A 23857-nucleotide genomic window follows, 5' to 3' on the forward strand; every position below is an offset into this window, starting at 1 on the left:
TATTTATTTACTTTTCTGCTCTTTAGCACACCAGTATCTCTACTTGCACATGATCATCTGATGATTTATCACTCCAGTGTTAATCTGCTAAATTGTAATTATTCAATTTATTGCCTACCTCCTCATGCCTTTTGCACACATTGTATATAGATTCTCTTTTTTTCTACCATGTTATTGACTTGTTTATTGTTTACTCCATGTGTAACTCTGTGTTGTTGTCTGTTCACACTGCTATGCTTTATCTTGGCCAGGTCGCAGTTGCAAATGAGAACTTGTTCTCAACTAGCCTACCTGGTTAAATAAAGGTGAAATAAAAAAAATAAAAAAAATATGAATAATATGAATGCTTTAATTAAGCAATAACGCAGAGGAGTGCCTGGACACAGCCCTTAGCCGTGGTATATTGGCTATATATTACAAACCCCACAGGTGCCTTATTGCTATTATAAACTGGTTACCAACGTAATTACAGCAGAAAGAATCAATGTTTTGTCATACACGTGGTATACGTTCTGATGCACCATAGCTGTCAGCCAATTAGCATTCAGGGCTTGAACCACCCGATTTATTATGGAGCCAATTTCTAATGCACAGTATCTTGTTTCTTTCTCAGTGATGATTTTGCTTATGAAAGTGTTGCAGGTAAGACAAAAAAAAGTGGGATAATGTTTAGCTGTAAGTGTGTTTTAAAATACTGACCAGGCTGAATGGTCATTAAATTAGTTTGTTAAAAGTTTAGTTTTTTCCATTTGATGTGAGGTTGGACTTAAGCACGTATAGCTTGTTAGCATGTAGGGCCCACCGATTGGTGCCACCTCGTTATTTAGTTTTGGCTCCCGAGTGGCACAGCAGTCTACGGCACTGCATCTCAGTGCTAGAGGCGTCACTACAGACCCTGGTTTGATTCCAGGCTGTATCACAACTGGCTGTGATTGGGAGTCCCATAGGGCGGCGCACAATTGGCCCAGCGTCGTCTGGGTCAGGGTTTGGCCGGGGTAGGCCGCCATTGTAAATAAGAATTTGTTCTTAACTGACTTGCCTATTTAAATAAAGGTTCAATAAAAAATGTTTTTAAAAAAAAGTATGTGTTATACCTGTGCTGGTTGCCATCTCGTTCGTGGGAAGGTGTTTCACCTGGTGCTATTTAAGAGTGGCTGTCTCAGTGCTCTAGTTGTCTTGAGAGATGCGAAGGGTTAGCACCTTTAGTTGGCTCTTAAATAGTGACAAACCGTCCTTTATCCCTGTTTTTGTTTCACTCCACTTTTTGGTTTGCTCCCTGTTTGGTGTGGGTTTTTCTTTTATTTGCCTCTTCTCGGGCACTTTAGTGGGCGCTCATGGTGGGTGTCTTTTAGATTCCCATTGTTGGTAGTCAACTTTCAGTGGACACACCCATGAGTGTCTTTCAGAACCCCTAAAACCCCACCTGTTTCGTTTACGTTGTTGGTCAGGGACATTTTAGATTTTCTTGCTAGGGAACGTAACAAGTTTCATTGCCTTGCTTGAAAACAGTCTACATTTCTTATTGTGATAATTTTCATCTTATCCACCAAACAGGTGGGGAGGTGTACCAGAATGTGTATGAGAACTGCTTAGATAATATGATGCATAAAAATGTACTTATTATGATGTTAATAATAATATGTTTTTTCATTCTTTCATTTGCAATACTGGGTAAATGAAAAACTTGTTTGGGAGATTTTTTATTTAAGGTTTTTAGCACCTTGAATAAAAAAAGATTTTAGTTGGTTTTTTTTAATTATTTTTTTATGACTTAGATATTTAATCTTCTAATCAGCCAAACAGGCGATACAACGTTTGGATGAGAAATGCTAAGATAATAAAATTATGATAATAATGATGCTGTATATTTTAAAACATTTAAAAAAAAAGTTATTCTGACATTTCTGATACTGGGTAAATGGATATGACTAAACTAATATGCAACGCCTTGAGTGAATATTGTCTAAATTAATGGTTTTAACATCTTCTAATCTTCAAAACAGGTGATAAGATTAAGACATAAAACAACTTGGGCGAGAAATGCTAAGAAATGCATTGATTATATTGTGAAATTTAAAATGCTGGGTAAATGGTTATATAACAGATTTCAGACCCCTGGGTGAAAAACTTTTGCAAAAATTGTTTTAATTAAATATATTTAACTTCCATCTCATCTCCTAAACAGACGATGCCATATACCAAGATATTCCGTGAGTTCCAAATGAGCTTTGACTAATGATAACTAATGATTATAATGACTCTTAGTTATAATTCAAAATTAAATGTATTTCTCTTTTATTTTTCCACACATTTTCATTTTATTGAGGTGAGTTCAACATTTTGAAATAGTAATAATATATACTGTACTCTCCACCGTAAAGTTAGGTGTACTTTTGTACATGGCAGGCAGAACGAGTCAGGTTAAGTCACGGTATCCATCTGACCATGAAAAATATCTTGACTCACTTTCTCTGTCAATGGTGTCATTTCTGACATAAGTAGCAGTTAGCACAGGAAACCACAGATTTTGTTGTTGGTACTTCACACAAAGAGAACCAAGATTATCTGGGTGTATTTCCTCTGGGCAGAGAATAGGCTTGTGTTTCCTTTGAATGTCCTCAGAGCTGTGGTGTATAATGTGGTGTACACTCTCCAATTTAGCATTGCTTCTGTAATAAACCTATTTAATCATTGTCTTAATGTCATTGTCCTACCTTATCTTGGATCCTACAATATCCTGAAAACTGAGAAATGTCTAATAGAAGATATAAAAATGAAAGCTTCTCTGCACACACAGCTGTCATCTAATGTGATGAAGGATTTGTTGGACCTGACACAATATGTTGGGGTCTTTTCATCCACAGATGCAGCAAATCAAGGCCCAGATGCAGAAGATATGTATGCCGAATCATGCAAAAAGACAGGACGTCATCAGTACATGTCTTAATCATCTGTAATTTAATTTTAAAGTACCACATTAAGTATTATTGCTGTATATACTGTTGCATTCTCCCTCATATTAAATCTTTAAAAAAATCGCTAACTGAATGTGGTATACTTCTTTATTGGAACTGAAAACAAATGCAATCGTCTTAAAGGCACAGTTTCAGTTGGGACATCAGTTTAGAATATCACCCTTGGAAACAAGGAGACTGGGCACAATTGGTCTAACCAATATGTAATGCTGTCACCCATACTACAGCCTCCACTAAAACATGCAAGGATACACTGTAGTTTAAAATAAGCCATACTTAAATATGTGAATCTTACAGACAGTTTTATTTTATGCAGCTAGAAAGCCCGGTGATAAATAATACATATATTAACATATACAGTTGAAGTCGGAAGTTTACATACACTTAGGTTGGAGTCATTAAAACTTGTTTACAGACAGATTATTTCACTTATAATTCACTGTATCACAATTCCAATGGGTCAGAAGTTTACATACACTAAGTTGACTGTGCCTTTAAACAGCTTGGAAAACGCCAGAAAATAATGTCATGGCTTTAGAAGCTTCTGATAGGCTAATTTACATAATTTGAGTCAATTGGAGGTGTACCTGTGGATGTATTTTAAGGCCTACCTTCAAACTCAGTGCCTCTTTGCTTGACATCATGGGAAAATCAAAAGAAATCAGCCAAGACCTCAGAAAAAAAATTGTAGACCTCCACAAGTCTGGTTCATCCTTAGGAGCAATTTCCAAACGCCTGAAGGTACCACGTTCATCTGTACAAACAATAGTACGCAAGTATAAACACCATGGTACCCCGCAGTCTAAAGTATCTATATCAACAGGAAAACGAGTCGACATAACTATATCGACATAACCTGAAAGGCAAGGAAGCAAGGAAGAAGCCACTGCTCCAAAACCACCATAAAAAAGCCAGATTACGGTTTGCAACTGCACATGGGGACAAAGATCGTACTTTTTGGAGAAATGTCCTCTGGTCTGATGAAACAAAAACAGAACTGTTTGGCCATAATGACCATTGTTATGTTTGGAGGAAAAATGGGGACGCTTGTAAGCCGAGGAACACCATCCCAACCGTGAAGCCCGGGGGTGGCAGCATCATGTTGTGGGGGTGCTTTGCTGCAGGAGGGACTGGTGCACTTCACAAAAGACGGCATTACTGTCACGGTTTTCTAAAGTTGAACCCAGAAGCAGACCAGGACAAGGAGAGTAAGACGAAGGTGAGTATTTATTTACAAGTTTAAATGTAGTGATAGAAAAATCCAAGTGGCAGAGCGGGCAGCGGAGGTGAGTTGATGGGATTGAATAGGCAGATCCAAGGAAGTAACTGAAGTCACCGACGACCAGGTAGGGATGGGATGATTGTTCCGGGTGAATGACTGTAGACAGAAAAAACGGAGGTGAGTTCAAGGCAAGCAAGACGTACAAAACAACAAAACAAACTCTATCAAACTGGAGGCTGATACGCTGGCACAACATACTGTTCATGGCTAACGATCCAGCAGGGAATGGATGTCAGGTCAGCGCTTATGAAGTGGAGGGGTGATGATCAGGACCAGGTGTGCAGATAGCTGATGGGATACAGGTGCGGGTACTCAGAGATCCTCCAACTAGCTACGTCGCCCGGCAACCAGACAGGGTGCGTTCCAGGACACCGGAAAAACACTCCAGGACAGAACACAGGCAAAAACAGACTCAGGAAGCGGAATTCGTGACAATTACGAGGAAGGTAAATTATATGGATATATTGAAGCAACATCTCAAGACATCAGTCAGGAAGTTAAAGCTTGGTCGCAAATGGGTCTTCCAAATGGACAATGACCCCAAGCATACTTCCAAAGTTGTGGCAAAATGGCTTAAGGACAACAAAGTCAAGGTATTGGAGTGGCCATCACAAAGCCCTGACCTCAATCCTATAGAACATTTGTGGGCAGAACTGAAAAAGCGTGTGCGAGCAAGGAGGACTACAAACCTGACTCAGTTACACCAGCTCTGTCAGGAGGAATGGGCCAAAATTCACCCAATTTATTGTGGGATACTTGTGGAAGGCTACCCGAAACATTTGACCCAAATTAAACAATTTAAAGGCATTGCTACCAAATACCAATTAAGTGTATGTAAACTTCTGACCCAATGGGAATGTGATGAAAGAAATAAAAGGTGAAATAAATTATTCTCTCTTCTTTTATTCTGACATTTCATATTCTTAAAATAAAGTGGTGATCCTAACTGAACGAAGATAGGGAATTTTTACTAGGATTAAATGTCAGGAATTGTGAAAAACTGAGTTTAAATGTATTTGGCTAAGGTGTATGTAATCATCTGACTTCAACTGTATGTAATATTAACATATTGATTAGATATAACTTGTTAGATATTACTGCACTGTTGGAGCTAGAAACACAAGCATTTCGCTACACCCACAATAACATCTGCTAAACATGTGTATGTGACCAATAAAATGTGATTTGATTTATATGTGCATATCCACTGATGTACCACATATACATAGTCCAACCACAACCTACGGACAACTATATCAGGAAATTACACTGGCACTGCAAGGCTAATCATTAATTAAAATGTATCACACACATTTTAATGTTGCTGATGTGTACACCATAAACAATGAAGATGAGGTCAGAGGACTGATGTGTTTCTTCAAAATGAGCTGCCTAGGACTAGGCCAAAGCTCTGTAATGAAACTTTGCATGAAGGTTAGAGGCTTCTAATTTGGTCTGATAGAGTTTCCCATAATTCACATAGCTACATGGTTATAGATACAGTATGTTATGTGTGAAAACATCACAACAGGCTGAAGATCCCACCATGAGTCCTATCGTATTCATAATATGTGAGTATTTTCACAATATTGATCAAGGTAAAGCATACCAATATTCAACCTGGTTGTACAAACTGTTATCCCTATTTGTTTCTAAATGCAGCTTTACTGGTTAACTTGGCAGAGACAGGTACACTTACATAATTTAATTCTAAAACTCAAATAGATACAACTGTCATTTTATTGCATTATACGTAGCTAATGTCTGAGAAGATTCATTCTAAACATTGGAACTTCTGAGACTTACATTTTTATTCATAAATTGTATTTTTCACTCTTCAATGATGAAGCTAATATCTACCCAGCAAAGCTCTTTGGAGCTAGTACCCACATGAGAGAAGGAAGGACAGTCAATGTGAAGTGCAGCACTACAGGCACCAGAAAACCGTTAAGGAAGGTCTATGTTTACCTTTGCAAGAATGGAAGTGGAATGAGAGTAAGAGAGCTGGAGAAATGTGAAGGTGATACCATTTTCACCGTCAAGGATGTAAAACGAGAGGACTCAGCCATATACAGCTGTGTGTACAGCACACAATATTAAAACTGTCTGTGTTTTGAGTCATGCAGACCAGAAAGTCACACAATTAAAGATACTTTTGGCCTAATCCTGTGGGGAAAGTGTATCTAGTTTCACTCCAAAGTAGGAAATTACATCATTCAGTAGACTACACTCTGCCCGTATTTGGTAAAGATGTATGTCTCGATAGAAAACTGGTCTTTAGGTCCATACCACAAATACACAAGGTAGAGAGAGTTACCTAATGTTTCAACAAAACTTTAACACCTTGATCATGTTCATCTTTATCCTGTGTGAGTATATTTCAAACAATTAATCTATTTTATCATATCATATTTTGTAACAATATTAACTTTCAATTTGTTTCACATTTTGCAATTTATTGCCTAATGTATTTTCTCATCAAAGGTTCCTTCTCAAAAGAGGCCATAGCCCAAACAAAAGGTATGTCAACGTTCTTTCATTAACGTAGTTATCGTTAACAAAAAAAGTTCTAGTATGTTTTTGAATTTTTTAAAGATTGAATTCTAATTCAAAGCTGCTACACATAGGATTTTATGTTGTTGAATTTTTGTATTTTAATTTTCGAAAATGTTCATAATATATCTGGCGCTGATAGTGTAATGATAGTGTTTCACAGTATTACTTACCCGCCAGTGTTGTGATTGGCTGTGATATTCGCCTATTGATTTTGTTCTGCCGTCTGTTGTCAAACTGGGAAAGCTGTTCTGACTTTGTGGCTGTGTTATCTAGCGGCAATTGCGCATTTCCTGGTTGCTAAAACTCTACACTGTTCGCTCAATTTCAGTTTGTGACAAAACAAGCACTGCATAGTGTACGTAATCATTGCACCATCTAAATCACTGTGAAATATACTTTTAATAACCCAAAATATCATTTTTACAGCTGTTTGAAGCTTGTGGACCAAAACAAAAGTTTGTTTCGGTCTTGGTCCACCAGCTTCAAACAGCAGTTTTGGTCTACACAGCCACAAAATCAGAACAGCTTTCCCAGTTTGACAACACATGCCGCTCTGGCGTGAGAAATCAATAGGCAAATATCACAGCCAATCACAACACTGACGTGTAAGTAATACTGTGGAACAGTATCATTCTACTATTGGCTGCAGATATATGAAATTACAATGCCAATATTTTTGTATTTATAACCTATGTGTAGCACCTTTAAATAACCAATAGGAATTACATTTTCAATATAATATGGTACACAAAAATACTGTACATGCATGTTTCACTACTTTTCCTTTTTTCAAATATTAGTTAAGGACATTTTTCCAGCAAAGATCTATGGGACAGAAACAAGAATAATGGAGGACAGTGACCTAGTAGTAAAATGCAGTACATTTGGGCGCAAGGATGAATCAGAAGTGGTACATGTGTACTTGTGTTTGGATGGGGTTGCAGTGTATGTGGACAAATGTGAAACATATGATACACTTTTCACCATGAAAAGTGTAACTAGCCAACAGAGTGGCAATTACAGCTGTGTGTTCTCTAAAACCCAATATCCACTCTCTGAAGCGCAAGGAAAAGGAGATAATTCACTTTCCATCCAGGTGATGGGTAAGGATCTTTTTACTCTCTGGATATGTTATTGTTGTTAGAAATATTGAACATATGGATACAATACATGAAGTGGCGATTTCCTATGACATGCCACTAGCACAGGAGAGAGCTGTCCAGAACACGTCCACCAAAAAAATAAGCTTTCCAAACATTACTCTTTTTGGGTGAAGTTCCCATTTATTGCGCATATAAAATATAAATAGCTCCAAAACTCATATTACTATAGAAAAGGTGCAGAGGCATGCATTCTTTAAGCTATATCTGTGATATGGTAACAACTGTATGTTCTCTCCTCTCATCTGTGTTAACCCTTCCTGGTCACCTGTGCTACCTATATGCACATGTGACCAGTGACCCATGACCCCAACATATAGTGCCCTCTAGTGTACAAAACAAGTAAAAATAACCCTTGACAGGACATACACACAACACATAAACAGGCCAAAACGGCTCCCACAAAATACTTCCAAATATTTTTGATACGCATATTTCAATGTGACTGCAAACACACCTTTCCTATTCCTCTCTATTCCACCTCATGCAGACCGGATTCTCCCTGCAGACATATCACTTTCAGGCTCAAGCACTGTAAGAGAGGGAGAGGATGTGGATTTCCAATGTACTATTATTAGAACCACCCAGAGAATAGAAATGACCAGTCACTCTTACCTCTGCAAGAACGGCACTGCTGTTCAGATGGAGGAGTTTAATGTGAATCTAATGGAGGCAACTTTTACAATTAAAAGTGTTATTAACAATGACACAGGCAACTACAGTTGTGTGCTTGATCTGCAATCAAAACCCCTGGATAATACAGACAGGAAATTATATGGAAATAATTCAGCCTTTCTTCAGGTTAATGGTGAGAATGTATAGCTTAAAACTTTTGAAAAAACGTTTTATTTATAATCACTATATGAAAAGAAGAGGTTAAGAGACCAAAAGAATTGACACAAATTTGAATTCATCCATCCACTCTGTATTTCAGAGGCTGCACATGATGTGAGACTTGTCAATGTAGTCCGATTGATAAGTTCAGCTGTTGTGGTCGTACTTCTACTGACTGTAGTGGCTGTTAGTTACTACTGTCCAAACATGGTGAGTTCAATGTCTTGAAATATGGGACACAGGGAACTTTGGTATAGTTTGGGGATTTTCATGAAAGTCATGTAGTAAGTTTTAAGTTTCTCTGTTGGAGGTGTTATTTCTGATCATGAGAGGTGTAAGAGGCTGTTTGTATAGAAAACCTGTCCAGATGTAGACCTATTCAGTCACATTTCTACTTTTAGCCATGAGCTCTGTCTCACAGTATTTCACACACAATGCTGTTTACAGAGAAGCACTGAAGTTAAAATGTATAATGATGAACACAGGAATATAAATAAGACTTGGGGTCTCTCCACACATAGCTTCCATCTACATGTCAAGTCACAATGAAGGATGTGGACCTGACGTTTTCTGTGGTTTTTGTTCTCAGACGCAGCAACTGAAGGGCTTAAAGCAGAAGCCGTGTACCAGACCACACACATAGACAGGATGTTGTCAGTACATTTAATAACGGCAAGCTGCAATCTATTTTCAAGCCATACATTACATGTGGACTGTTGATCTTGCATTGTGCAAACATACAATATCTGTCTTGTCTACTCACTCCTTGCATGCTGTAGTTTAATGTAGTGGACATTACTGTTTGTCAACTCCACATTTTCATTATGTTGATGACTGACACACCTAGTATTCCATTTCATGTTTTACTCATGCACTAGTTGAGCTACTGAGCTAGTGAACAACAATGTATGGATCCCTGCAATGGTTTCAGTAAAGTTCAAATGATATCAGATGCCCCGACTTCCATTCTTATAATCATAAGACATACAACACGAAGAGAGACGTTACACATGCTCTCTTGCAAACTCAAGTTGATATGATTGCCTATTTTTGTAGACTTCATTTTATGAAGTAGTGGAACTTGAATGAGAGTTTTGAAAGGGAAGACATTTTCTAGAGTACTACATACTACAGTATCATTGTTGGATACCATTGTTGGAAATGTTTCTACTCATTATAAATGTGTTGGTGTTAGCTTTTTCTAAGCTCAGTATCATAGGCCTGGGGAGTTTGGAACCCCACATTTGAAAGTTAATAGGAAGACCGTGTGTTACACATTTCAAAAAGGCTTAATGTAACACTGTTACTCCCCATAGCTTACAAAGCCCTACCTAAAACAGACTCAAAGATCAAATGTTGTTTAAAACAAATGTCCACTTGAGATACCCGACCTGCACCACTAGTCACTACATATGAATCCCACAGCCTCTAGTCTCTAACTGTAATGATACAGTTATCAAGGTGACAGAGTACTAGAAAGTCAAAGAAGACGATAAAGTAGTAACACATAGTAATTGATTGAACAAATACATGTTTGGTTTGTTTTGTAATCAGAACATCATATCATAGAAATTGTGCAAGTCACTGCTTCCTAAAAGCTGCTGCATTAGCGAGCATTTACCATAGATACATTTAGTTGTTAAATTCATCGCAATATATTTATGCACACACTCTCTTTAAAGATGAATGGCCATTGTAATATATTCTTTTCATGATCTCTTTTCTACTGATATGTGTGTGTAAACAATCACATAGGTTATAAAAATCAGTTGTGCTGCGTCCAGCCATCTCACTCAATGTATTAGAGAGCATCCTGTAGCCTCGTACGCCAACTGCACAGCCCTCAACCACAAGGCTCTCTAGAGGGTGATGCGGTCTGCACAACGCATCACCGGGGGCAAACTATCTGCCCTCCATGACACCTACAGCTCCCGATGTCACAGGAAGGCCAAAAAGATCAAGGACAACAACCACCCGAGCCACTCCCTGTTCACCCCGCTACCATCCAGAAGGCGAGGTGCATCAAAGCTGGGACTGAGAGACTGAAAAACAGCTTCTATCTCAAGGCCATCATACTGCTGAACAGCAATCACTAACTCAGAGAGGCTGCTGCCTACATTGAGACCCAAATCACTGGGAACTTTAATAAATGGATCACTAGTCACTTTAAACAATGCTACTTTAATAATGTTAACATATCTTACACTACCCATCTCATATGTATATACTGTACCTTATACCATCTATTGCACCTTGCCAATGCCGCTCGGCCAATCGCTCATCCATATATTTATGTGTACATATTCTTATTCACAACTTTAGATTTGTGTGTATTAGGTAGTTGTTGGGGAATTGTTAGATTACTTGTAAGATACTACTACACTGTCAGAACTAGAAGCACAATAATTTCACTACACTCGCATTAACATCTTCTAACCATGTGTATGTGACCAATACAATTTGATTTGATTTGATTACCTGGTATTCATCAGAAAGGTGTGTGGTACTTATGGGAGAGAACTCAAAGGTAATACCTAAGTACCGGTGCTTGTTATAGTGAATCACACATGAGTAACAACCAGGTAATTATTATGTAACTACTAGATGAAATGACCTAAGACATTTGACGATGTGTGTCTTTAATATAAGCAGGGTGACGTGGGTCATTGGAAGCTCTGTGATGCAACCTCTCATCATGATCAAAGACGCTTCTAATAGGCCCCTATTGTTTCCCGGATATTCACACTTAAAAACTGTACATGATGATACCTACCTACCCCCTCAGTCTTTTATAGTGTCAGATAGGCCTAGAGAATCACAAAAGGCTACAAGTCACATCATGGGTTCCATCTTTCTTATGATATGTGAGTATCTTTACAAATACAGATTAGAGTAAGCATATGGTCTCAAAATGATCCATACATACAGTACATACTCAGTATGAAGTCAATCTACTACTAATAGTTGTACGTTTTATGGATTTCTATTAGAACTGCATGTTGTGTAAATCTCCCATTATTTCTACACAGTCACAGTAACAGCAGGTGTACTGGCCATCTCAGAGGAAATAGGTAAGAGGACATTTTTTAAAGACATCATTTTAATCCTAAAATGCAGAGTTCAATTCATTTGCGTTCCTCTACAGTTTAAGCCGTTTTATTCCAAACATGTTTATTACAAAGACGTTTAATTGTCCTTAATGCTCTCTTTCACTCTCAAAAGATGTAGCTGTCTACCCCGCCGTGCTTTTTGGATCAAAGTCTCAAGTTAGAAAGGGAGATACTATAGATTTGAAGTGTAATATCTCTGGCATCATAGGATCCTGGGACAAGGTTCATGTGTACATTTGCAAGAATGGATTTGGGATGAAAATGAAGGTTCTGGAGAAAGGGGAAGGTGACACCATTTTCACCATGAAGGATGTTACAAGAAATGACTCAGGCACCTACAGCTGTGTGTACACCAGAGATAAACTCATACCTAGTCAGGTGTTCTCAACAGGCAAGGATTTAGTAGCCATCCAGGTCTACGAAGGTAGGATTTATTTGTGATTTTTTTTGTTAATTAATTAATTTGGTCTTTTTTTGGGGGGGGTCAGTTAATTAAATGTCTGAATAGGTTAGTGTTCATGGCTCTTATTGATATGCATTATTATTTTGACTTCTCTGAACTGGAGGACATTAAGCCAATATCAGGCTATCCATAGACATTTGAAATACCTTCATGACTAGAAGAGCCTCCAGGCTTAATGAGCAAAAAAAATAATTACAGGGGCAGTTTGGCAAACTGATCCCATCCGAATCTTCCACTGGAAATATGGATATGCTGGGGTAGTAATTACATAACCAACGTTCTATAGTAATACTAATCCCGCGTGAATAGGCCTACAGGCAGATGTGGTGGATTGAGACAGCCCATGCAAAGAAACAGATAACTCTACCTTAAACTTACAGATTTTGCTGGGGATTTTTTTATTATGTTACTTAGGGGGTTAACATCAGAAGAGGCTGGTGGGAGGAGCTATAGGAGGATGGGCTCATTGTAAAGGCAGGAATGGAATAAGTGGAACGGTATCAAACACATCAAACATATGAAAAACACGTTTGACTATGTTCTGTCCATGCCATTCTAGCCATTACAATGAGCCTGTCCTCCACCAGCCTCCTCTGGTAACATTGACTATTCCTCTGGACGATTATATACTTTCTACTTCCATTGAAGTAAGATTTGTCCTTATTGATGTTATAGGGGACGTTTTAGGGTGTGTTAGATGGTGGAGGGTTTATTCCATGTCATTGACCACATAGATACACTTAGAATAAGTTTTGTCTAAATGATGATGCATCCATCTACATTTGGTCTCTATTGCAGAGGCTGCACATGATGTGATACTGGTCAATGTAATCCGACTGATAAGTTCAGCTGTTGTGGTCATACTTCTGCTGACTGTAGTGGCTGTTAGTTCATGCTGTTCAAAAAGAGGTAATTATGACGATGTCTCTTTTCTGAATGACATACAGTAGTGATCTACTGACAGATAATACCTTTTGGTAACCCTTCCTATGAATACTCTCTTCATAATGCATTACAAGCACATGTACACTGAGTATAGAAAACATTAAGAACACCTTTACCTGACATAGACTGACCAGGTGAATCCAGGTGAAAGCTATGATCCCTTATTGACGTCAGTTGTTAAATCTACTTAAATCAGTGTAGAAGAAGAGGAGACAGGTTAAATAAGTATTTTTAAGCCTTGAGACAATTGAGACATGGATTGTGTATGTGTGCCAGGTGCTCTGGTTTGTGTCAGGAGCTGCAATGCTGCTGGGGTTTTCCACGTCCAACAGTTTCCTGTGTGTATCAAGAATGGTCCACGACCCAAAGGACACCCAGCCAACTTGACAACTGTGGGAAGCATTTGAGTCAACATGGGCCAGCATCCCTGTGGAAAGCTTTCGACACCTTGTAGAGTCCATGCCCCGACTAACTGAGGCTGTTCTGAGGGCAAAGGGGGGGGGGGACACACAATATTAGGAAGGTGTTCATAATGTTAGGTATACTCAGTGTATAACGCCTTATGAGACATGCATAACACATTATAATTGCAGTCGCTAATAACTGCTCTTAAATATAACTACATTCATGAAGCATTAAACACTAGTTTTACTGTACTCCTCACACATGGCATCATTGTAATTGAACCTACAACAAGGGATTATGCTGTTACATTTTAGTGGGATATAAATGATCAATAGGCTTTGATTTGTCTTTTGGCAAAAAGTTATTAACATGCTAAGATATGTGTTAATATATTGTAGAGAAAAGAGCCAAGCAGCGAGTGCCCAAGGAACATACATGAGGTAAGCCTAATAATAGTTTATTATCGTCTCCATACTAATGTTGCACAACACGAGATATTGAACCAATGGATTTTGTTTCATTTTCACAGGCACTGAAGCTAAAAAGGACTACTACAGTATGCACTGTAATCTGCCAACCTTGTCTAATGGTACAATATGACGGTGACCCCAAGGGACAAGTTAGCTTTACAGGGCCAGCCTTTTGTTGAGAAAATGTGGGAAATGAATGAGCAACCTACAATCAATAACCAATGTTACTTTTCTCAATGGTTATTTATAGTACTGTTATTAGCTTTAGCTGCTATAAGTTTGTTGTAACATTACCTGATGCTATGGGGTAGTAAGGAATTATGAAGGAATTAATTCTGAATATTTTGACAGAATGCTTAAGAATGTATACAGTTTGTTTGTTGGTATAATTAAGCAATAAGGCACGAGGGGGTGTGGTTTATGGCCAATATGCCACGGCTAAGGGCTGTTCTTATGGATACCAGTCATATATCACAAATCCCTGAGGTGACATATTTCTATTATAAACTGGCTACCAGTGTAATTAGAGCAGTAAAAATAAATGTTTTGTCATACCCATGGTATACGGTCTGATATATCACGGCTGTCAGAAAATGAGCACTCAGGGCTGGAACCACCCAGTTTATAATTCATCTTAAGATTCAGGAGTATAAGGCTTTTTTTGTGTATTGAAGGAAAACTCCACCCCAAAACTATATTTTGGTATTTGTTTCATTAGTCCATTGTTGATATAGTCCCAAAATGTTTTGCATGTCATCAATCAAGTTTTGAAGATATGCAATGTTAAAAATGGAGATATCTGGCCCATATGATGCATTTTGCATCATATACTGCAAAATGCCACATCTGATAAAATGCACCATACGGGCCAGATTTCTATATTTTGAAAGTTATATATCTTCAAAATTTCATTGCTGACATGCAATGGACTAATGAAACAAATACCAAAAGATAGTTTTTGGATGGACTTTTTTTAATAGCCATTTATTTCACACAGTTTTTGCCTATGCAAAGATACATGGACAATTCTTCTCTTATTTGTTTTTGTCATTTACAGTATAGCTACATGCGAAACTGTATCAGTTAGCCATATAGTGCCATGAATATAACAGAACCTCTTCATTTCTCTAATGAAACGCCTAGTCTTGAAACTGAACATATAAGGGATTGAACGCTTTGTTACAAAAGTATGGCTGAATCCATTCTCAGTATATGAGGAACTGTATGAAGAGAGGAGGTGTAGCAGGGATCGGACCAAGACGCAGCGTAGCTCGTGTTCAACATGACTTTTAATAAACAAGACGAAACTGTGAACACTTACAAATAACAAAATAACAAACGTGGCAAACCGAAACAGCCCTATCTGGTGCAGAGAAAACACAGAGACAGGAAACAACCACCCACAAAATCCCAACACAAAACAAGCCACCTATATATGATTCCCAATCAGAGACAACACAAAACATCTGCCTCTGATTGAGAACCATATTAGGCCAAACATAGAAACGGACAAACTAGACACACAACATAGAATGCCCACCCAGCTCACGTCCTGACCAACACTAAAACAAGCAAAACACATAAGAACTATGGTCAGGACGTGACAGTACCCCCCTCCGGGGGTGCGGACTCCGAACGCACCCCTAAAACTCAAGGGGAGGGTCTGGGTGGGCATCTGTCCGCGGTGGCGGCTCCGGCGCAGGACGAGGCCACCACTCCACCATTGTATTTGTCCCCCTCCTTAGCGTCCTTTGAGTGGCGCCCCTCGCCCCCGACCTTGGCCTAGGAATCCTCACCAAGGTCCCCACTAAATTGAGGAGATAGCTCAGGACAGAGAGGTAGCTCAGGACAGAGAGGTAGCTCAGGACAGAGAGGTAGCTCAGGACAGAGAGGTAGCTCAGGACAGAGAGGTAGCTCAAGACAGAGAGGTAGCTCAAGACAGAGAGGTAGCTCAGGACAGAGAGGTAGCTCAAGACAGAGAGGCAGCTCCGGACAGAGAGAAAGCTCCGGACAGAGAGGCAGCTCTGGACTGAAGGGCAGCTCCGGACTGAGGGGCAGCTCCGGGCTGAGGGGCAGCTCATGACTGGAGGGCAGCTCATGACTGGAGGGCAGCTCATGACTGGAAGGCGGCTCATGACTGGAAGGCGGCTCATGACTGGAGGGCGGCTCATGACTGGAGGGCGGCTCATGACTGGAGGGCGGCTCATGACTGGAGGGCGGCTCATGACTGGAGGGCGGCTCTGGCAGCTCCTGACTGGCGGGCGGCTCTGGCAGCTCCTGACTGGCGGACAGCTCTAGCGGCTCGGGACAGACGGGCGGCTCTGACGGCTCGGGACAGACGGGCGGCTCTGACGGCTCGGGACAGACGAGCGGCTCTGATGGCTCGGGACAGACGGGCGGCTCTGACGGCTTGGGACAGACGGGCGGCTCTGACGGCGGCTCTGACGGCTCGGGACAGACGGGCGGCTCAGATGGCGCTGGGCAGGCAGGCAGCTCAGACGGCACTGGGCAGGCAGGCAGGCAGCTCAGGCGGCGCTGGGCAGGCAGGCAGCTCAGACGGCACTGGGCAGGCAGGCAGCTCAGGCGGCGCTGGGCAGGCAGGCAGCTCAGACGGCACTGGGCAGGCAGGCAGCTCAGGCGGCGCTGGGCAGGCAGGCAGCTCAGACGGCGCTGGGCAGGCAGGCAGCTCAGACGGCGCTGGGCAGGCGAGCAGTGCAGGCGGCGTTGGGCAGACGGCCTACTCTGACCTGCTGAGGCGCACAGTAGGCCTGGTGCGTGGTGCCGGAACTGGTGGTACCGGACTGGAGACACGCACCTCAAGGCTAGTGCGGGGAGCAGGAACAGGGCACACTGGACTCTCGAGGCGCACTATAGGCCTGGTGCGTGGTACCGGCACTGGTGGTACCGGGCTGAGGGCACGCACCTCAGGGCGAGTGCGGGGAGAAGGAACAGTGCGTACAGGGCTCTGGAGACGCACAGGAGGCTTGGTGCGTGGTGCCGGACCTTGAGGTACTGGGCTGGAGACACGCACCACAGGGAGAGTGCGTGGAGGAGGAACAGGGCTCTGGAGACGCACTGGAAGCCTGGTGCGTGGTGTAGGCACTGGTGGTACTGGGCTGGGGCGGGAAGGTGGCGCCGGATATACCGGACCGTGCAGGCGTACTGGCTCCCTTGAGCACAGAGCCTGCCGAACCTTACCTGGTTGAATGCTCCCCGTAGCCCGACTGTGTTGGCGAACCGGGGACACCATGCGTAAGGCTGGTGCCATGTATGCCGGCCCGATGAGACGCACTGGAGACCAGACGCGTTGAGCCGGCTTCATGGCACCTGGCTCAATGCCCACTCTAGCCCGGCCGATACGTGGAGCTGGAATGTACCGCACCGGGCTAAGCACACGTACAGGAGACACCGTGCGCTCTTCCGCATAACACGGTGTCTGCCCGTACTCCCGCTCTCCACGGTAAGCATGGGAAGTGGGCGCAGGTTTCCTACCTGACTTCGCCACACTACCCTTTAGCCCCCCCCCCAAGAAATTTTTGGGGTTTCTTCTCGAGCTTCCAGCCACGCTTCCGTGCTGCCTCCTCATACCACCGCTCCTGGGCTTTAGCTGCCTCCATCTCTTCACGAGAGCGGCGATATTCTCCAATGTGAGCCCAGTGTCCTTTACCCTCCAAAATTTCCTCCCATGTCCAGGAGTCCTGTGTAGTGGGTCGCTGCTGCTGCTGTCGCTGCTGCCCGTTGCTACGCTGCTTGGTCCGAGTTTGGTGGGTGGTTCTGTAACGGCAGCCTTCCTCCTCTTCGTCTGAAGAGGAGGTGTAGCAGGGATCGGACCAAGACGCAGCGTAGCTCGTGTTCAACATGACTTTTAATAAACAAGACGAAACTGTGAACACTTACAAATAACAAAATAACAAACGTGGCAAACCGAAACAGCCCTATCTGGTGCAGAGAAAACACAGAGACAGGAAACAACCACCCACAAAATCCCAACACAAAACAAGCCACCTATATATGATTCCCAATCAGAGACAACACAAAACATCTGCCTCTGATTGAGAACCATATTAGGCCAAACATAGAAACGGACAAACTAGACACACAACATAGAATGCCAACCCAGCTCACGTCCTGACCAACACTAAAACAAGCAAAACACATAAGAACTATGGTCAGGACGTGACGGGAACGTTATCAGTGTCGTGTCTTTGCTATCATTAAATTGAAGACTTATAGTTTTTATCAAAGATTCCTGTAATTAGGGATTACGCGATCACTTGAGTAATAACGTAACTAATTAACTATGAATTCGAGGGCACCAGGGAAAGTTATTAGATTACAAAGTTATAATTTCCCAATATAACCTTTCAGATATTTTCATATCTGATCAATAGTCTTCTGATTAATGATTTATTTATTTTTACCTCACGTTAGTCTCATTCCAAACGTCGTAAATTGTTGATTATCTGCACGAACCCAGTCTTCACTATGAGTCATCCATACATCAATTGTCTTAAATCATTTATTTATTACTAACTAATTAATTCACAGAAATGCATAAACAAACAAACAAACTTAAAACAGTTACATGAAATGATGGGAGAAATATGCCCTAGGGGGCTAAACCGGCATGGCGGCTGTTAGACAAAGGGAAAATGGCGTTCGACTAAGAATTCACTACAGAGTCCATAATTATAACAATTGACATGCTAATCCTTACACATGAACGCTCACTCATTCGGGAACAATTGCAATCAATATATATATATTTACGCTCGGTGTGTGTCGTCTTGATCGTTGGAGAGAAGTTTGTTTCTGTTGGAGTGAAGTTAGTTTCTGTTGGAGTTCCTTCTGTCTCGGTTATTGTGGATAGTTCAGAGTGACATTCGTTATAGAATGGATGTTTCGGCGGTTGTCTTTCTTCGCGTTCAATGATACCGAATTCCTAGCTGCAGACTAGTAGTCAATATCAAAGACTTGTTCTTATTCGGCTAAGAGTTTAACCACGTGGTATGGTTAAAGATTCAGCAATGGTACTCAACCTTCGTTCTCCCCATGGAGGATAAACATGGTCTAATGGTAATTTCTCAGAGTCGACTTTTATTCAGATAGCAGGAAGGGGCTGTCCTTAGATGTCTGACCCAACTGGCTCAGGGGCGGGTCCTCGGGTTTAGTTCAAATCAAAAAGGGATTTGTATTTTTCTTAATTAAACAGTCCAAAATCATATTACACAATTATACAAACAGTATCATACTCACTCATTCATTTTATACAACAAACAGATGTAAACCTCATATCTGAGGTTATTATATAAACAGCGGTATGGTAATGTAGTCCCACAGTCTCTCATGAGTTTCCCACGTGGTGGCCAATGGGCATGTTAATAGCTGGACTCTCCACCGATCTTTTATTTTTTGCAGGAACATGAAATATGTTCGTACCTCAAGTTCTGTGAGGTGGGAGAAAATTCCTTTGTCCTGAAAGTTTACCCTCTCTCTTAATACTGTTTGGCCATGAGGAGATTCTCAGGAATTTACAACGTCTCTCTGTGATCACAGCATGGGTTGAAGGAGGAAAGGGAAAGGCAGGGAGAGGGGGATGGGGTTTGCAATACCCAAGCAGGCGACGTCATGACATCAGCTATAGTCCGTTTTTTTATTCGTACAATGTGAGGTTACTGTTATGAGCCTACATTTGTGAGGCACATCAACATTGTATTTCTCTGAAACCAAACCTCTACACAAAGTCTCAGCCAATACATCATGGCAGCATTAGGACTCATATGGCTTGTGATCTGTGAGTATGTTCTACTTTTCCAGTGATAGAAATAATCAAGAGCAACATTTATTTAAATTTTCTGTGTTTCTAGTATCTTACAATGCTCATCTGCATTATAGAGGAACAGGACTTAATCAAGTATTCTTGTTCCAAGTAGTCACAGCATCCAAAGTTGCCAAATCTGAATACACAGGTAAAATATTTCTGTTTAAAAATATAGTATCTACAGTATATACAGTACTCAGAAAACTAAAAATTACATTTTATTCAAACAAACAGCTGTTTATCATCCACTTATTCTTGGAAGTTATTCACTTATTGAGTATTCTGATCTATGCAGATACCTACCCTGCAAGGCTCTTTGCACCAACATTCATGGTGAGAGAAGGGGGTAATATAGATTTTAAATGTAGCATTGTCGGCCTGGAACAACACTGGGTCGAGGTTTACGTTTACCTTTGCAAGAATGGAGTTGGGATAAGAATGACAGTTCTGGAGAAAGGTGAAGATGACACCAGTTTCACTATGAAGGATGTTACAAAAGATGACTCAGGCAACTACAGCTGTTTGTACACCAGAGATACACTTCTACTGGATCAAGTGAAGTCAACAGGCGAGAATTTATTAGTCATCCAGGTCTATGGGGAAGAAAGTAAGCTTTTGTTAATGTTTGTGTATGTTTGTAATGATTAGAAATAATGGTGAGTGGATTGCTGTGCATATTCAGTATTTATCAATTTGTTGTGTGGTTGAGTATTTTTCTTCAGACGCTAAAATACAGTATATACTATTAAACCACAAATTACATTCTTAATACTAAATCAACTTACACTTAGGGGCAAATTTTTACTTCCACTTAATTTAAATGAAATGTTCAGATTTTTATTTTTATTGAATCATTTTATTTTGGGTTCACCCCTTATTGAGTATTTTGTTTCATGCAGAGATCTACCTCGCAAAGCTCTTTGGACCATCTAATGTGACTGAAGGATGGACTGTAGATTTTAAATGTATCACTGGCATCCCAAGAAACTGGGACAAGGTTAATGTTTACCTTTGCAAGAATGGAGTTGGGATAAGAATTGCAGCATTGGAGAAAGGTGAAAATGACACCATTTTCACCATGAAAGATGTTACAAGAGAAGACTCAGGCAACTACAGCTGTGTGTACACCAGAGATAAATTCATACCCAGTCAGGTGAATTCAACAGGGGATAATCAAGTCTTTCAGGTTTATGGAGATGGAGATGTGGAAGGTAAGATTCTGACAATGTTTGTGTAGATTGTATAATGTATGTTTGTATTGATTAAGTGCGTAGATTGCTATATTATCATATTTGTCCATTTGTTTCAGTGCAGTTGTTTTTGCCAATATATTGCTTTGTAAAAAAGGGCTATATGTACCCTGATACCATTGTCTTACGTTAGATAGAGCGTCAATTATGCCTGCACTGATCTGTCTTGTGTCTCACAAATGGTAATGGGATTGATCAAAAGTACTGTAGTTCAGCTACAATGTGCTGTCTAACATTCAAAAATATTATCTAGTTGACATCGTCTGCTGAACCCCATTTCTGCCTCGTAACAGTCTGAATTAAACTAAGAAAAAGTCCATAATTTTGCCGTTTTTTTTGGTGAGGAAGTCTGGTGAGGAAGTCTTAGTCACCCCATTTTACAAAGCACTTTCTCAAGTTTGACAATAAAGCTAGAATAAGTAGGCCAGCAGCATACCACCATGCATCCCACTGCTGGCTTGCTTCTGAAGCTAAGCAGGGTTGGTTCTGATCAGTCCCTGGATGGGAGACCAGATACTGCAAAAAAAAATATCCCAATTCTCCAGGGCAGATGATTGGCGACATTGCCCTGTGTAGGATGGTGTCTTTTGGATGTGATGTTAAAGGGGTGTGCTGACTCACTGTGGTCACTAAAGATCCCATGGCACTTATTGTAAGAGTAGGGGTGTTAACTCTGGTGTCCTGGCTAAATTCCCAATCTGGCCTTCCTACAATTATAGCCACCTAATCATCGTCAGCTTACAATTGGCTCATTCTTCTCCCCTGTAATTATTCCTCAGATTTTTGCTGTAAATGAGAATGTGTTCTCAGTCAACTTAACTGGTAAAATAAGAGTAAAAAAGTGTCCAACATTAGCAGCCTGCTAGTGCTAGCTGAGCCAGTCAGTGAAACGATGCTGCAAACCTATCTGCTTAGTGCTGCACACACAATGCTTAATGCTTTCAACAAAAGCTAGCTAGCTAGTAAGCTACTGTAGTAGTGCTAATTCAAAAATTATTCGGAGTTTTCATAAAGCAGCTGTTCTGCCGTGAGTCATTGAGTAACCTCCCGTCCCGAGTCAGCCGTTGTGCTCAGCTGACCCAACAAAGCAAGGTAGAGCTAGCTATGTCAGTAAACTAGCTAGCTAACGTTTACAACAGTAAACCAAGCAGCTGATCAACTTGAAGTTACTGCACTGGAGGTCAATGTCCTTGCGTATAGTTTTGCAGGAGATAGCCAACGCTTTGTTTTTATTTTCTCACAATGACAAACTATTAAATCACCATCATAACTTTTATAATAAAAAAATGTGGAACAATGTTTTCATTATTTGAATGGCGGATGCGCAATATTTGATTTTGAATATGAGTTCCACATCCTACAAAACAGATTTATTGAGGGAGAGGGACGAGCGTCGCATAGAAGTGACACAATCTGACATAAGACAATGCTCTGATACAGCATCAAGTGAAACACCAGTCTAATATATCAATGGTCTTTACAGAGGGGCCAGAGACTGGAGAAGAAGTTGGGGAAGCATATGGAGTTGAACATGTGAGACTGGTCAATGTAATCCGATTGATAAGTTCAGCTGTTGTGGTCATACTTCTACTGACTGTAGTGGCTGTTAGTTCCTGCTGTTCAAAAAAGGTAGGCTACTCATAATGTCGCTTTCTGAAGGAGACAAACAGTAATGTACTGACAGATAAATATTTTCTATTGAGAAATATGTGGCTACACCATATAAAATACATGTTTTACTGTACTTACCACATATGGAACAATTGTAATTGAACCTATAAAGGGTTATGTATTTAAAACAGTTAGTTCTACAGTGGGATACATAAAGTACCAAAAGGATGCAGTCACAGTCAATTGAATCTCTGACTGGTAGGATGGGTGATGTTCAATAAACGTTCAATAAACTATACAAACTGAGAATTTAATCATATCAACTGTATTGAACTTGTAATTTGCCAAATTGGTTTACTGTTTGGAATGTGGAATATGGGATTTTGATAAACTAATCTGTTAACAGTGATGTTTATCAAATTTATGGGCCTGTATGTACCAGACTGTCTTCATTAATGACACTGCTCTTCAACATAAGGTGTGACCACTGACGTAGGGGAAACCTCAGCAGCCCCCGTAAGGCGGGGGGGGCCCACGAGCTCTGGGGGCCCATGCGCCCATCATCTCACACCTATGTCTAAATTGTATAACTTTTTTTAAATAAATCATTTTGACAGTAACCCTTCTTTTTCATTTCCACATGTAGCAAGATAAGTTTTTGTGTTGCACAGTCTATGTGGTAGTAGGTGAGTCAGACAGGTAATATAGTTTTCATGCCTCTAATTAGCCTATTTTTCAGCGACGCCGGCGGCATCATGCCTCGGCCTCCTCACCTATTGGGTGTCAAGTTCAAAAATGTTATGTGAATCAGGTCGTACTCGGATGGAGAGTGATAAACAAAAGACAAGACCAAGTGCCAGTGGCGGTGCGTGGGTAAAATCACCGGGGAAGCCAAACATGTTTATTCACCCTACTTGTAGAGAAACGCCAATGCCAGTACACCCTTTCAGTTTTTGTTGTCCTTGGCAACCTGAC

General features: G+C 40.8%; 1 protein-coding gene across 1 annotated transcript in view; it reads left to right on the plus strand.

The window, feature by feature from the left end:
* Window positions 1–12178: 12178 nt before the first annotated feature.
* chrna5 (cholinergic receptor, nicotinic, alpha 5) overlaps window positions 12179–23857 on the plus strand; it is a 64724-nt gene continuing 53045 nt past the window's right edge. The window contains exon 1 of the mRNA XM_038999357.1: window positions 12179–12341. Within this exon, the coding sequence (XP_038855285.1) occupies window positions 12179–12341 (163 nt within the window). The remainder of the gene's footprint in view (window positions 12342–23857) is intronic.

This window comes from Salvelinus namaycush, chromosome 1 (assembly GCF_016432855.1).
Source record: "Salvelinus namaycush isolate Seneca chromosome 1, SaNama_1.0, whole genome shotgun sequence".
Lineage (NCBI taxonomy): Eukaryota > Metazoa > Chordata > Actinopteri > Salmoniformes > Salmonidae > Salvelinus > Salvelinus namaycush.